Below are 15,190 nucleotides of genomic sequence, written 5' to 3'. Positions count from 1 at the left end.
TTAGGGAGGCAATACCAGAGCAAGATAAGCATACCAACTTTAAAGCCAGACAGACCTGAACTAGGATCCAGTTTGACTACTTACCAATCGTGTGACTTTGGGCCTATTTAACCTTTCTCTGTGAAATGATAGTTAATATGAACTTCCTGATAGTGATGCTGTAAGGATTAAACAAGCAGGTATATGCTAAAAGCTTAGCATGAGGTGTGACACATGGTACATGCTCATAGAAGACTGGCAATTATTATTGTTATTATACTTAGACTTTCCATAATGGAAATATTTTCATAATGAGAAAAAATATTTTGAAAAATATACGAGTTATTTTTTACTATGTACTTTTTCTCCTCCTCAAAACATTTACCAAGGGGATGGGGGCGGTATTTGGTTAATGGAAGATTCTGGTTAAATGAGTTTGCTGTATAATTGAAGCTGAGCCACCATCCCCTTCATCACTGGTCATGTTCAGGGAGATGACAGTAAAAGCACAGGTTAAGAAACTGGTACTGGTGTCCCATTGTGGTCTGGGCACAACTGCACTAATTTCTCACTACCGAATCACCTGATCAGTTTTCCAAACTGCACAATGGGCTCAATGACACTTGAACCCTTAGTAACAGGGTTGTACAGAGACAAGGCTGAGTGAAGCCACTGTGAAAAGTATGGGAGCCTCTTCCACCCCGCAAGACATTCCTCTCATGAATGGTGAATGGCAGGGCTGAGGGTGAGGTGAAGAGTTTCTAAGCTCTGGACCATTTCCTCAGCTCAGGGAGATGACCCTTGCACTGAAGATCAAGATTTAACTTAACCGTGTGTGTGTGTGTGTGTGGTAGCGGGGTGACTTCCACCACAGTCTCTAAGTGTGTTCTAGTCCTGACAGATTTCAACCATGGTACCTGCCATTTTGTGACCAATCGAAAAGAACCAACTGGTACCAATGTCCTCTCTTTTTCTAAAGGGTTATGTTCTGGGAATGAAACAGGAACCAGGTACCTGATGAAGTGTTATTTATAGTACTGTGTGTGTGTGTATGTAAATCCTTGTTAAAATATTTGATCTCCTTATTTCAAAGACATAATGCCTGAGACTGAGTGGAGAAAGTGTGAACTGCTGAACCTCATATGTTTTGTGGATGTTTCTCATTCGGAATCTTCTACAGAACTCTCCTATGAGACAGAAGGTCTCATCCTTACCTATAAATAACATGGAGTGAGCCAGTGATTCAGAAAGTGTCCTTGGGGTCTCAGTGCCATTCTCTAAGTGGACAAGGAACATTGTATAAGCTAAGCCTTTCCTTTCTCAATACTTTTTTGATATTATTCCAACCTGAACTGACATCTATTATGTTTCTGACCCATAGAGTTCACATTTCAATTAGAACCTAAAAATTCCCTGATGCTAAGGATCAGTCACTGTTGCTTGGTTTTCAGGGTGAATTCTGATTTTCTGTGTGGTAGAGGCTGGTAAGGTCAATGTGGTGACCTCAAGATACAGGTTACCATTAGTCCTAACTTAAGAATACCCCTCAGCTTCCTTAGAAAGAGCACCCCTCTATGTTTTGCAGATCATAGGGTTTTTAAAGTATCAGAACAAATGAACAAACTTCAACAAAAGACATTGATCAATTCATGAAGAATGCTCCTGGGGTTTGAAAAGCTATATAAACGCTGAGAAAAACCTGATCCCTTTGAGGTAGACACTTCCCTTTTGAGAATTAAATTCACAATGAACTACAGCTGAAAGATTGAGGTCAAGAAATACTTGACTTATCTAAGAAAGGACATAAAGTGATGGAGGTTTGAAGCCCTCTGGAATCTAGCAAAGTTTTTATATCATTTCAACAAACATATATTATTACTAACATGAGTGAATCATGATTTACCCCAAGGAGCTAGAAGTGAAGAAAAATGCAAGTGAAGCTGTTAATTTTAATACAAGGCAGAAGGTGAAAATATAAACCAAAACCAAAACCAAAAAACAAAAAAACCACTTAACTCTGAGTAACAGAGAAGGGGCAGAGCAAAGTGTTGAAGAAGATCATTCTAAAACCATTTCTCAACTGGAATTGGCAGCTAAGAAATCAAGGAAGCCCCTCATGTTTTACCTCCTACTGCAGTGATGGTGCATCCCTCTTTTCTTTCTTATAGCCCAAGGGAAAGATCCAATTTAATAAAAGACAAGTTGATTTTTTTTTTTTTTTACAAGAGGTTTCCCTTGGGTTCCAACCATAATGGGGTCTATGAGAGAAGGACCCAGGAGCACATGCTCTCTCAGGGGAATTTCACATCTTCTAAGAAGGAAACAAGTTTTGCTTTGTGGATGCTGCTTTTTGTGAGCACTTCAAGCTAAAAATGGCAGAGAAAACAACCTCTTTTTTTGAGCTTCAAAATCCAGAGACATTTCCAACTCCTCACCTGAATCAAACTCCTCCTTCTTGAGTCCTTCAAGGTCCAACTGGAGATCCACTTCCTCTAAGAGTCCCTTGACACAAGGGCCATCTTTCATGCATCTTTTAATACCAATGTGCCCTCCTCTCTTACCCCTTGGAGGGCCCATTATGTGACAAAGGTTTTATTTACAAAACTTTGAGAGATACTATCGCCTTTCAACCTCAGAATCAATGCCCCTGACTCAGCTCCATGTTCTTCTCATTTTTTTTAGAGAGAGACAGTATTTTTTTTAGTTGTTATTAGACCTTCATTTTTTAATTTTTATGTGATGCTGAGAATCGAACCCAGTGCCTCACATGTGCTAGGCAAGTGCTCTACCACTGAGCCACAACCCCAGCCCTGCTCTTCTCATTTTGTGGCAGGAAAGTGTGCCCATTGGGGTCAGGAGACCTGAGTGTGTGTGGCGGGAGGGGAGGGCAGGTAGGGCGGTCAATAAAGCTATTTCAGCAGCATGCTAGGTCTGTTTGTGATTCAGTGAAAACTGTTTAACCTGAGGTCACCAATGGGTAAAATGCAGGACTGTTAAGAGAATGACAAATAATATTCCAAAGTGTATCACTGTTCCATGTCTTACCTCAGAAAATGTGATTTTTAAGTTCTCAAGAACAGAGACCAATATCCCAACAATGCCTAGAGTTCTGCCCGAAACATAGTCAGTGCTCAAAAAAATGAATGAATGAGCACCCAAGGAGCATTAGATTAGAATGCACTAGACCTTTTCTACCCAAATCCAGTGTGTTCTCTTGTCCTCCAAGATGGCAACCGAGAGTCAAAAAGGACATTCAGAGAAGGGATTATTAGGGAGAGAATTCCTAGGCATCTTCCACAGGGAGAACGAACCCCAGATGATGGAATCAAGGCCCACGCCAGCCGGCAATGAGAAGACTTCCTGATCAGGCAGCAGAGCCGGCTCTTATGCCAAGAGCTTGGCTACTCTGCCTCCTTTGAAAAGCCATTACCAAATCATGGCAAGCAAAATTTAATTTTAAAAAGGGAAATGATTTATGTGCTACAGGAATAAAGAAGTGACAGAAGCAGGAAAGCTTGCATACATTTCATTTTTTGAAATTAGGCCTATAATTTTTTCATTAAAGAAGGATGCCAAGTTGGGAAAGCCAGTGTGTTCTAAGCAGAAAATTATAGAGAGGTGTATAATGAAAGTCCTGTCAGCATTGAAACCCCATGTCTTACAGAGTCCATGAGAACACAGGCTGTTTACTATCTGCCCCCTCCAACTTCTCCCTAGTTCCAGCTCTTAAAGAGCCCGTTCCCCATATCTACTTCTCTGCTGAGAGGGGAGTCACGGGAGGTCTGAACAGGGGTGGGAGCACTCTGGTTGGTGGGTTGAAAAGAGACCCAAGGACAGAGGGCTGAAGCAGCGTGAGGGGGATAACAGAGAGGGTGGTGGCCCGCACCATCATTTCCTGATGCCTACCTGGTGGTTTTCACATATTGAATCTTTAGGATTATTCCTTTCCCACATAAACCAATCTGTCTGTTTAATTGCTATAGAACCTATTGTCTAGTCCTTGTCTTAGAAAACTGATCAGTTATCAGGTTCTAGTCAGCCTGATGACAGGCAGCGTGAATGCTCTTTTGGAGCTAAAGGCAATCTGGGGAAGGGGCAGGGGGATAGTGGATGCTAAGGTGAGCTGCCTCAGTTAACACCCTGGGTTTGACAACTTGTTGGCTGTATCACATTGCTGAGTTGCAGTGTCCTTACCCACAACACAGGAGATAGCAATGATTCTGAGCCACAGTACCAATGTTCACTTAACTGATATTTATTACACATTATTATGTGCCAAGAACTGTTCTGGTCCTTGGGCACATGGTTGTGAACAAGACAGAAAAGTCACCGCTTACATTACCAAGAGCTTACAATGTAGAGTGTGGGGAGACAGACTATAAACATATAAACAATTATAGGAGTTAATTTCAGATAATGATGAGTTAAAGGAGGATAATAACACACTGGGTGATGGGATAGGGCTGGACTTGTGGAGGAGGGATGGTCAGAGATTTCTCTGGGGAGATGTTAGGTTGAGGCCTGAATAAAGAGAAAGAGCTGGACCCATGACATCTGGGGAAACATAGTCCACGCAGAGGGACAAACAAACAAATATCTCTGGGCTGAACAGATGCATAATGAGTTTTAGTATTAAAAAAAAACAAAAAAACCTCATTTTTCTCAGCGGTCAATGTTGGTATGAAACAATTTTGTAGGTGCTTTTTGGATGAATTACTATGGACCCATATGTGGTCCATGTTGTGTTGGGTAAGGTAAGAGGTAGAGGAAGACGCGGTTAACAATGAGTGCTTCGGTTGTGCATACCAGGTACCATCTCAGTGCTTTCACTTATTCCCTCTTCATGACAATCTTGCAAGGTCTACTCCTGTGGGGTGTGGGCCACGGTGATCTTACATTTTGTCACTCTCCTTTCCAGATACTAGAGTGTAACTTCTTGAAGACAGAGGAAATTTCTGTCTTGTTTGCAACTCTTGTACACAGGGACCAGAATAGTACTTGGCCAAAAAAAAAAAAAAAAAAAAAAAAAAAACAGGTGTCTAAGAAGATACTGATTAGATCAGCAAATGAATGAAGGTGTGCTATGTACCAGTCACTGTACTAGGCTTTAAGCCTCCCAGTCAGCCTCACCTACAGTCCAACGAACTTGAATTAGTCTAGTTCCCTTGACAGGATAGAATGAAGGGGATTACAGAGCATTCATATATGTCAAGAGAATTTTAAAAACTGGACAAATATAGACTTATTTTGAACCTCATTCTGATACTCTGACCCAGACCATTTGCCTGTGATTTTTCAATGACCTGGTTCTTTCCTATATAGTATATGTGTTTTTAAATAGACAAAAATGTCTGTTTCACCCCAGAGGGGAATATGTTGATCTTGCTAATGTACTCAGATATAACTTTTTTGCTTTTATAAACAAAATGCTAAGTGAAATATTGGCCAATATAGACACAAATCCTTTCTTCTAGGGTGAACAAGAGTTTATTATACCTGCGAGTCTAAATAGTGTTTAATAACCCATCCAGTCCACAAAGCTACAAAAGGAGCCCAGAGCTATTTTTAAATCTCCTTTCAAGTTCCCAAAATAGAAAAGGAATCCACTAATCTTACCCATTCCATATATCATGACTGTAAATTAATTTACGGTAGCAACATAAAATTCTTTTCATTAATCTTCAAGAGAGTTGGTATCCGAACTTCTAAAGTCTCTAAGGAGGTCTGCTCTCAAGCTTTCCTTGAGTCTTATTGTCCTGAAAGCTGAGTCCATATGTTAATCATTATAAGAACCATGCAGCACATCTGATACACCTCCCGAAGCAGATTTACTTGGATTCCACTCACTATGTTGTATGACCACCTTAACCTTCTCTTTGTCCCTACTTTGTCAGCAGAGGCAACAAGAAGCACAGAGGGTGAGTTGTGTAGATGTTTCTCTAGTAATAGAACCCCTAGAAAACGTTCAGGACAGAGCAATGAGATCTCTGAAGGTTAAGGTCTTCTGCATCTACAGCAATGTACAAGAAGCACACAGCTCACTTTCAATTACAGAAAAATGTCTGCTGTGTTATCATTTGGGAGATCGGTGGGCACCGCAGGCAGGCGGCAAAAGCCTGAATGTGGACAGGGGCCAGGAACAAAGTCATTTGATCATCGAAATCCACTGTGACCATGAAACCTACTTTGGCAAGGAAAAAAAAATGTTTACTCACTTACAAATTCCCAGGATCCTTAACAAAACAACTGTCTTTCCTTTCATTTCCAGCAAAACATGTGATGTTTAGAGGGGAAGAGGCAGAGTCCAGCTTGCCCTTTATGCTTCAAAATAATTTTATATGTCCTGAGTTTTCTTTCATAAAAATTCAGGGTTTTGTCCCCCATATGTTTTGCTTTCTCCCTTGGCTTTTTCTTCTTTTGTCTATAACATCATTATTTCAACCAACAGGAAAAACAGTAAGGAAAAGTTCAATGCAGAGTCAGAAGACCTTTGAAAAATACTATACAACGTATAAAAACTCTTCTTTTCCATTAAGATTCTAGTAAGACCCTAAGAGCCTCAGGGGATTGGATTCCTTTATTATTCAAAGAACAAGATCATTTCTGATGAATACAAGTTGTCTGAGTCCTAAGATTCTAATAGAAACAGTAGAGAATTTTCATTTATTCAAAGATTTTTTTTTTAATCACATTAATACAGACTTACTCTGAGCTCAGCAAGTTGGCTGTGATTACCTGATTTTACACAGGAGGCAAGTTAGGGACCTCATGTCACCTGCCCAAGACCAAGAGAATCAAATAGTTGAGCCCTGATTTAAACCTGGGCTATTTGGTCATGAACTTAGCACTCTTTAATCTACCCTGCTGTCCTCTGTCCTGACCCCATAGCAAAATACAAGTCTTAATAATGTCATAACCAACTTCTTCTCCTGGAAGATCAGAGCTCATGATGTCTACATGTGGATCAAACATCTAACCACAATTCATCTCTTTTCTTTCCAGGCAAGTAACCACAGCCTTCTTTTGACCCCCGACCCAGTCTCTGGTCCATAAGCACACGCATACGCCCCCAACTGTCAGAAAACTTAGAAGCACAACTTTGACTTCTTACATTTCTTTGCAATTCAAAACTGAGACCAAAATAGACTATTTCTTTAAGTCAAGCATATCTTAAGCCACTTAGTCCCACTCACCTTTAAGAACTGACATCATCTCACTTATGTATATTGGGTTGCCTTACATCTCTCTGATGGGAGCCAGCATCTTAAACTTATCCATTTATCTACTAGAGTGCATGTGCCTCTGTTTGGATTTAGCTGTCAACACTTGTGAAATTAATCTGTGTGATATTAACGTAAGCACTGTGCATTACAAAGTGGTGGACATTTTATTGTTCTAACAGCAAAAATAGACAAAATGTTTGCCTGTGTGTGTTTTTCGATACAGTATAGACAATAACACAATATAAATGACAGGATGCATTTTACAAAAGAGGAATCATCTCAAAAATGGAGGTAAAAGGAAGGTAGGGGCTGCCCGGTGGGGAATGTCTTATGTCAGGAGATTCTAACAGGATGGTGGGGGCAGGAATTATGCATAGTGTGAAGATTTTCATGAAGAAAAAATTACCATTCATGTCACTTTCCCCTCATTGTTATTATAATCTCATTTCCTAATTGCATGTGCAATACAATGAGTTTTCATAATGCTTTAATGGGCAGTCCGTTGCTTTAGTTTTAAAAATAGTCAATTCTCTCGTGCACGTTGCCGTAGAACAGTGTAACTGACAAGATGGAAGAATGCGGACAGGATGTTGAGGCTGAAGCTTTTCAATCACCTACCATTAATATGATTCAATTTATGCTTATGTCATAGGTTTAGACACTGCACAGTGCTGTAAGCAAGGAAGGGACTTGAATAAAATACAGTGAAGAAAGCAGATGGTATGCTATCAAAACCCTTCAAGCCTAAAATAACCTTTCCCAAGTAAGGAGGATAGTTAATTAAAACCAGGATATATTTACTCTATTCTGAATATCTCAATGTAAATAAAAATCAAAATGACACTACTGTAATATTGGATTAAATGATGAAATTTCATCTATTCTATTTTTCTTTAATAGTTTCTAATCAAACTTTTCATTAAACAGCTTCATAAAATTCCATGGAGAATTTATTTACAGGGACTCATTGCAGATTTAAAAGCTTTACTTTTATTGTTCAATTAAACTTGTTATTCAGTGGACAACACTGAAGGGGCAGGGAGAGGGTGCTGTGTGGGCAGTGGGCAAGGGTATCTCTTTTCAAAGATGAAGACAGAAAAAATGCAGGTAAGTCATCAAGACAGCACCCAGAGAAAATGTGGGGAATCTGTATCCAAGAAAAACAGCTGTTCCAATTACAGAGAGGCTGCTGGGATCTTTCAGGGCTCATACGCAGGCCCCCTGGTAAAGAGGGCATCAAGCCACTTTACAACCCACCCAAAGATCAGTGTCTCAGAACAGAACAAACCACAGAACGACCAACATCAGACCCAGGTCAAGAGCAGCCAGTTCCTAGCATGGAAAGTCAAGGACGTGAGTTTCAAACCATCCACACTTGCTGGCAGTTTTCTAATGACCCGATTCCTCTCTTTTAAAACCACATCAAATCCTGCCCTTTCCATGAGGCCTTCCCTAACCCCTCACCCTGACTGCTGTATATGGCTGCCCCCAACCACTGCCAAATTCCTTCTGCACTTGTTTTCGGAGACACCCAACAAATACTTAATCATTGACTTTCTCATAACATTAGTTAACCTTTTGGGTGCGGTAATCCTGTCTTCCCCAATTAGATTTTAAATCCTCAAAACAAGCAAGGACCATGTTTTATTTATTTTTTTGCACAGCCCCTCCACCCCCATTCCACAAGCCCACTTAATAGAAGAAAGCAAAAAGCATATTAGTTAATAAAATAAACATTATTCAATCATAGGAAAGCAGACACTGTCCTTTTGAGAAGGACCTTGGAGGCATTTTATGGCAATTTATGAATTTCATGTGTCAAAGGTGTAGCTGCTAAATGCTATAAACTCTTTGCCATCAGCTCTACCATTCATCCACCTGGTGATATGGCTAATAAAATTTGATTTTTACAGCCTAGGCATACTGTTACCTAAATTACATTTGACCAATTACTGAAGTCACCAAACGTGTGGTACAGAATATATACTGTGTAGAAAATTCATCTGTGGGCCCCTTGGCACTCTCGGTAATCTGACAGAAGTGTTTCAGTCATCTGGCAGTGTTTAATATTAGGAACATTTGTTTAATGCTAGTCACTAATTAAATTTATGTTCTTCCACCAACTGTTAGTTGGTTGGAGAAACCTAACGCCATGTTTTAACAAACACGTTAGACCATGCTGATTTCAATACAACCAGTTGGAGGTTTAAAGGGGCATTCTCTGGAAATTTAGATTTGTGACCGAAAGTGGGAGGTGGGAGAGACCTGTAGGTGAAGGTGCTCAAATTGGGTCAAAATAAGGTTTTTTTGTTCACTAGCTCACACGAACTACTTTTAAAAGTACAAACTATTTGAAATACAAACGTAACTAAAAATATCTAATATTTTAACTAAGGGAACCATTTTAGAAGCGCTTTGAAGACACCTTTATTCCAAAAGAAAACTTCCCCTTTAAGAGGCTAGAGAAGAAAAACAGCATTGACATTAACTATACCAGAAGAAAGTTCAGGAAAACATTCAAAAGTCAGACGCTTGTGTTTGTGAGAACATTTAAAACTAATTTAGTAACTCTTAACAGCCATTGTGATCGCTGTTGAATTGGAACTTCTTTCTATTACCAATTCTAAATGTAACTAACAGCTTTGAAAGGCAATGACTAATAACTCTTAAATTAGCCAAAAAGGTTAAAGCATTTTTTTCATTATATTACATTGTGAAACTCTAATTTTGAAAACTCTCAAACGAGAGAAAGCACTCTTTTAGTTTCAGGGCATGCCAGGAATTTAGAGACCACTTGAGTAGCAAGTAGGATACAGGGTTTGGGAGGGGCGATGTGGAAGAAAAGCTCACCAACACTGAAAAGGGAAGGTCTGTAAAGGTTAATCTGATGATTAGATTGATGAAAAGAGGATATTGAAAAAAAGTGTACATTTATCTGCTTAAATAAGATTGTTTGAATATTAAAAATATGACAATAAATCCTCCTTTAAAGAAAGAAAATAGAACTTGTACAAACACTATTACCCTCTCACAGATTGAGTCATCTTATAAGCCAAAGTTGTAAAAGACATCTGAAAAAACAATTTATAAGAAAAAAAAAAGGAATGGCCTTTGGACTCCAATGAGCTTAGATCTTTCTGTTCTCTTCGTCTCTCTTCTCCCTTCCTATTTGAGTCATCCCATCCCAATCCCTCACCCCCACATCTGCTTACAAAATCCCTCCTCGTAGCAGCAACAGGACTGCAGGAGTCATGAAGAATCTGTTTTGAAAAGACTCCCCAAACCCTGCTAAGGTCTGTATTGGTTAAGTGGGATAACCTGAATTGGAATAATCTGTAAACTAGGAATCTTTGGGGAAACACAAGCCCAAAGAATCAAGGAATGTTCCAGATCAAAGGGATGCTATGCTTTTTCTAACCCAGGGGTCTCAACCTCTTCTCCATCCAGAGACCCACAAGGGATTCACCAGGGCTCCATTATCCCTTCTATGGTGGAGATTCCCAGAGAAGGGGTACGGTGAGGGTAGAGAGTGAGCATGCGGGGTGGTGATGTCTCTGTAAGTGTAGGAATTCTGTCTGTGGAGAACCTCTAATATGATCCAATCTCTTTCACAAACAGAGGAAATAGTGAAAGAACAACTGTCTGCGTCCTCCAGTCCCTACACCATTCAAGATTTCCCAAACTGATGATGCGGTATCTTCTTCCCCCAAACCCCTATGCCTACAAAGACACGTGACCAGTTAACTAGGCAGAGAAGCAAACGTGTGTGCACATGCCCATCTTTGGTCGGCACTATGTATGTGTGTGTATGAAAAAATCTGGAAACATGGCGATCTAATCTCTCTATGCATCTAACTATTCACCTTATACATTAGCTATAATTTGTGCATTTTACAGTCCCTTACAAAAGTGATTGGCCAAATTAAATTAAAACAACAACAACAACAACAACAGTATTTGAATAGCCACATCCTTTTAAGAAAGAGCATGAAAGCTTCCTATCCTAAAGTCCAATTTCAAGGTTGACCAACCAACTTCGCTCTGTATTGAACAACAAATAATAAATAATAATCTCTTAACCATGGTCAACAGAGGCTACCAAGAAGGGAATGACACCACGGAGGATGGAAGGGGTGGGAGGGCACACAAGGCTTTTAAAAATTAGTCCTGTTCCTCCTGCCACTCTTCACAAGAATTGAGAACAACTATTGACACATGAAAGTTTCAGGCAGGACAGGAAAAAGAAGAAGAAAAAAAAAGACTCACCAAATTCATCACATATACTCTCATTTTCTATGAGAGTGGGGTGGTCAAAGGTGTCCCGGCAGTACAGGATCTGAGGGTTTCTGCTGACCACTGCAATGCCACCCAGGGCTAGTGCGAACTGGTCAGTTAGAATGGAAGATGGCTTATCCTGGATGCGTTTCAGCATGGAGCGGTAGCGGCAGTACTGAGGGTAGCTGAGAACAATCACGTTCGTTTCTTCTTCGTCCTCCCCTGGACAAATGAGAAAACACTTTCATTACTCCTTTTCCTCCAACAACAACACACACACACACACACACACACAAAGACTTTTGTGGCCTTGGTGTGACTTCAATAATCACGTCTGGTTTTGTGTAGAGATGTCATCTTCAGCAGGGCTCTCAACGCACTTCATCTTCGTTCCAGTCTGACAGTTCCAGAATCTTCCCAGCCCCTCCTCACAATCCAGACACACACACACACACACACACACACACACACACACACAGCCTCAGGCTCCCCATGGAGCATAACCTCTTGTAGGGAAAAGAGAGTGGGGTGGCTCTAAAGGCATATGAAGCAATGTTGGTGTCACCAGAGAGCAGGAGAACCAAAAAACTCTTTTGAGAGTATCTGACATTTTTTAATCGTTAAAGTTATCATGGGGAAAAAAAAAGCAGAAATATGTTGAGCTTCTTTACACACTGACTTCCACAGTTTAATATTGCTTTTATATTGGATTATATAATTTTTTTTTCAGTGTTTGTGGCCTCCAGAAAGGTCAGCTGGCATGGGAGAAATGTTCATGGGTTCAAATAGCATTGTTACCTGCTCTGGGGGTCGTTATTGCTATACAACAAATATTTCCTGTTCTCTTTATGGGCCTGAGGAAAGGCTGTGCTTTCCACTCTCTAGGGAGTCCAGTGGCCTTGTGACTTGTTTTGGCCAATAAAATATGACAGAAGTGGGGCTGTGCTAAGAGCCAATGTGCCACCAACCACAGTCTCCCTGTGCCTTTGTTCTGGCCATCTGTAATGCTTCAGATAGCAGCTACTCTGCCAGTCTGGGTCTTGGAGTAAAAATAACATGGAGCAGAGCCCCTGGTTGATCCAAAATAGATGCATAACATAAGTAGAAAATAAACTCTTGTTCTTTTAAGCTACTAAGATTTGGGTTCATTTGTTATTGAGGCATGATCTATCCCAACTTGACTAATATATCCATCTTCTCCACCCTCCCCACACATACCCCCTATCTTTTAATGTTCTTCAAATCCATCTGGTAACTTGGCATATCTCAGAGAATCATGCTGAGAGGACTCCCCAAGCATTCTTATGAGATAGTTCCATCAGAACCAACTCAAGGGAGGAGAACATTTCAGCAAATTTAATGAATTTTCCTTTTACAATGATCCTAATGCTTATTTACACCCCTGTGCTCATTTATAGAAACAAGATTTGGCATGGATGAATTCTTCCTTCATCTTATGTTTGAGATGTGGCAAACACCAGCCCCCTTTGGTAACTTGTCACCTACACAACGTCAAGTGGAATTTAGGCTCCATGACCCATTTTGCCATCACTCTCCACAACCACACCATCAAGGCAGTTGTAAGCAATTCCAAGACTTGTCACTGGCTTATCCAGAGGGAAAACACTCAATATTTTGAGCCTTTGCCATGCTGCAGGGGATTTCACAAGACAGTTGTTAAGGATTCTGACATTATCATGGCCATCTGGTAACCAGTAGGAGACGAGTGAGTAAGGACAGCACATAATAATTGAACATAACCAGTACCAATGGAAGGTGTGCATGTGACCTTTCAGATAGGAGGCCAATACCCAGATGTATTTCTAATTATGTTCACTTAGTTCCTTAGGCTAGAGGCTTCTCCACGAATGGAGATGTTCAGCTGCTTGCAAGATGACATCTTTTAATGGCTTACATTCCTTAGACTCCTGCCTAGAGTCTCTGGGCAGCTACTTTATCAGCTGGCACACTTAATTAAGAGGAAATATGTTTATATTGAAGGCAAGCCCACAAACGAAAACTAGTTTTGAAATGCTGATACATGTCCCTTGATATGCCAATCTGAGATTCTTACAGCAGACCTAGACACTAAGTTCAAACTTTGGGATCAAATATGTGCTTTATATAGAGATAAGACCCAACAACTTTTCATGGAGTCTTTCACCAAACACCATCAGAAGTCCAGTATCTAAGTGCTATTTAAGAAGTAGCCCTCAATGTGTCATGGTATCACTATATCCTATGTATATGACTAAACTCTGCTGGTCCAGCACATGGTGAATGAATGAGGGAGACAATCAGGAACTGCCAGAATTTATTCCTCTTAGCATACTCAGCACCTAATACAATTTCCTGTATGTAGTAGATACTGTGCAAACACCACAAAATTGATCCAAAATTGTTTTGGTCATGCCACTGGCTTTCTTTGAAGGGAAAGTTGCACCAGTTTCTCTAGGTGCTCTTGAAATAAAATGGAGAAAGTTGTGTTTCAAATTGAATGACTGTGAAAGAACAGTCACTTCAGAATTAGTTTCATGGAAAAACACGTTACTTGGACTCTTGGGTCCTCATGAATTCCTTCCTATCCTTTTATTCTGTTTTTCTCTAGCCATTTTGCATGATGAAGCCATCTCTAATCTCTTCTTTATTCTCTGTTCTGTATGGAGTCACCTCCCTGGCAATCTTCTGCACCTAGGCCTGGGGGCTGCTTCTTTTGTTCTCTCTCTCTACCTCATCCTAGCCAAAACATGCATTCCCCTTTCCTACATGCAGTTGCTAAAATACTAGTCAAGCCATGAATCCTTCTTGTCAGTTGGGAGAGAAATAGCAACTTCCCTCCATTCCCAACTCATGGAAATCAATCTCACAACCATCCATTCATTCTGCAGGCAATGTCTCTAAGAGAGGTTCTGGGACCTCAGAAGCACACAGGACACCTGCAAAAAGGCAGACTGGGTGCCATCAAGGCTGACTGATTCAGAATCTCCAAGCCAGGACTTTACATTTTTAACAGACATCTCACATAGCTCTTTCACACTCAATTTTGAAACCAGTAATTCTGAGTTTAGTTTTTTGTATAGAATTACAGTAACTTATTTAGCTTGTATTTACACACACACACACACACACAATTTCAGACAAATTTGTCACATGTGTGTGACAAATTCATAGTTGTTAGATATATATGTAAATTTATAAATAAATATATATATAAATTTTTATTTCTCTTCTAAGTCCTCTAATACTTAGAACAAAATTCATGAATAAGTTCCCTTCTCCCTGCCACATCTTTTCAGAATTATTGCAGGTATCACAAAAGATAGCAGATGAAAAAAATAGTTTTCTTAACTAAATATATAAAGTCCTGAGGGGCTATTTTCCTGTTTAGAAAGCGAGCAAATACTAATGCTGTTTCCGGTACTGATAATAAAACACCAAAATTTGCAAAGGTCCTTCGCATAATGTACTTCTTTTGTTTATGACAGCAGCCCTATTAGCAGCATTACTATCTGTTAATATTACCCAATTTAGAGGTGAGAGAAGAGGTTAAGACATCTATGTGACTAGTCCAGAATTTAAAAGAGCTAGAAAATGAAGGAGGTGAGGGTATAAACCAGTCTTCTCACTTTAAAGGTGATGAACTTTTTATTATGAAAAAATGTCACAAATAATAATAGCAATAGTAATAATAATAGTGATTGAACTAATTTACA

At 39.9% G+C, this 15,190-nt stretch overlaps 1 protein-coding gene across 1 annotated transcript in view; it reads right to left on the bottom strand.

Moving 5' to 3' along the window:
- The window catches only part of Arid5b (AT-rich interaction domain 5B), a 178,677-nt gene that overhangs the window by 77,873 nt on the left and 85,614 nt on the right, over positions 1-15,190 (bottom strand). Inside the window, 1 exon segment of the mRNA XM_047554478.1 lies at positions 11,469-11,699. Within this exon segment, the coding sequence (XP_047410434.1) occupies positions 11,469-11,699 (231 nt within the window).

Source organism: Sciurus carolinensis, chromosome 5 (assembly GCF_902686445.1).
Source record: "Sciurus carolinensis chromosome 5, mSciCar1.2, whole genome shotgun sequence".
NCBI classification, from domain to species: domain Eukaryota; kingdom Metazoa; phylum Chordata; class Mammalia; order Rodentia; family Sciuridae; genus Sciurus; species Sciurus carolinensis.
This window is presented reverse-complemented; position numbering and strand designations above follow the sequence as displayed.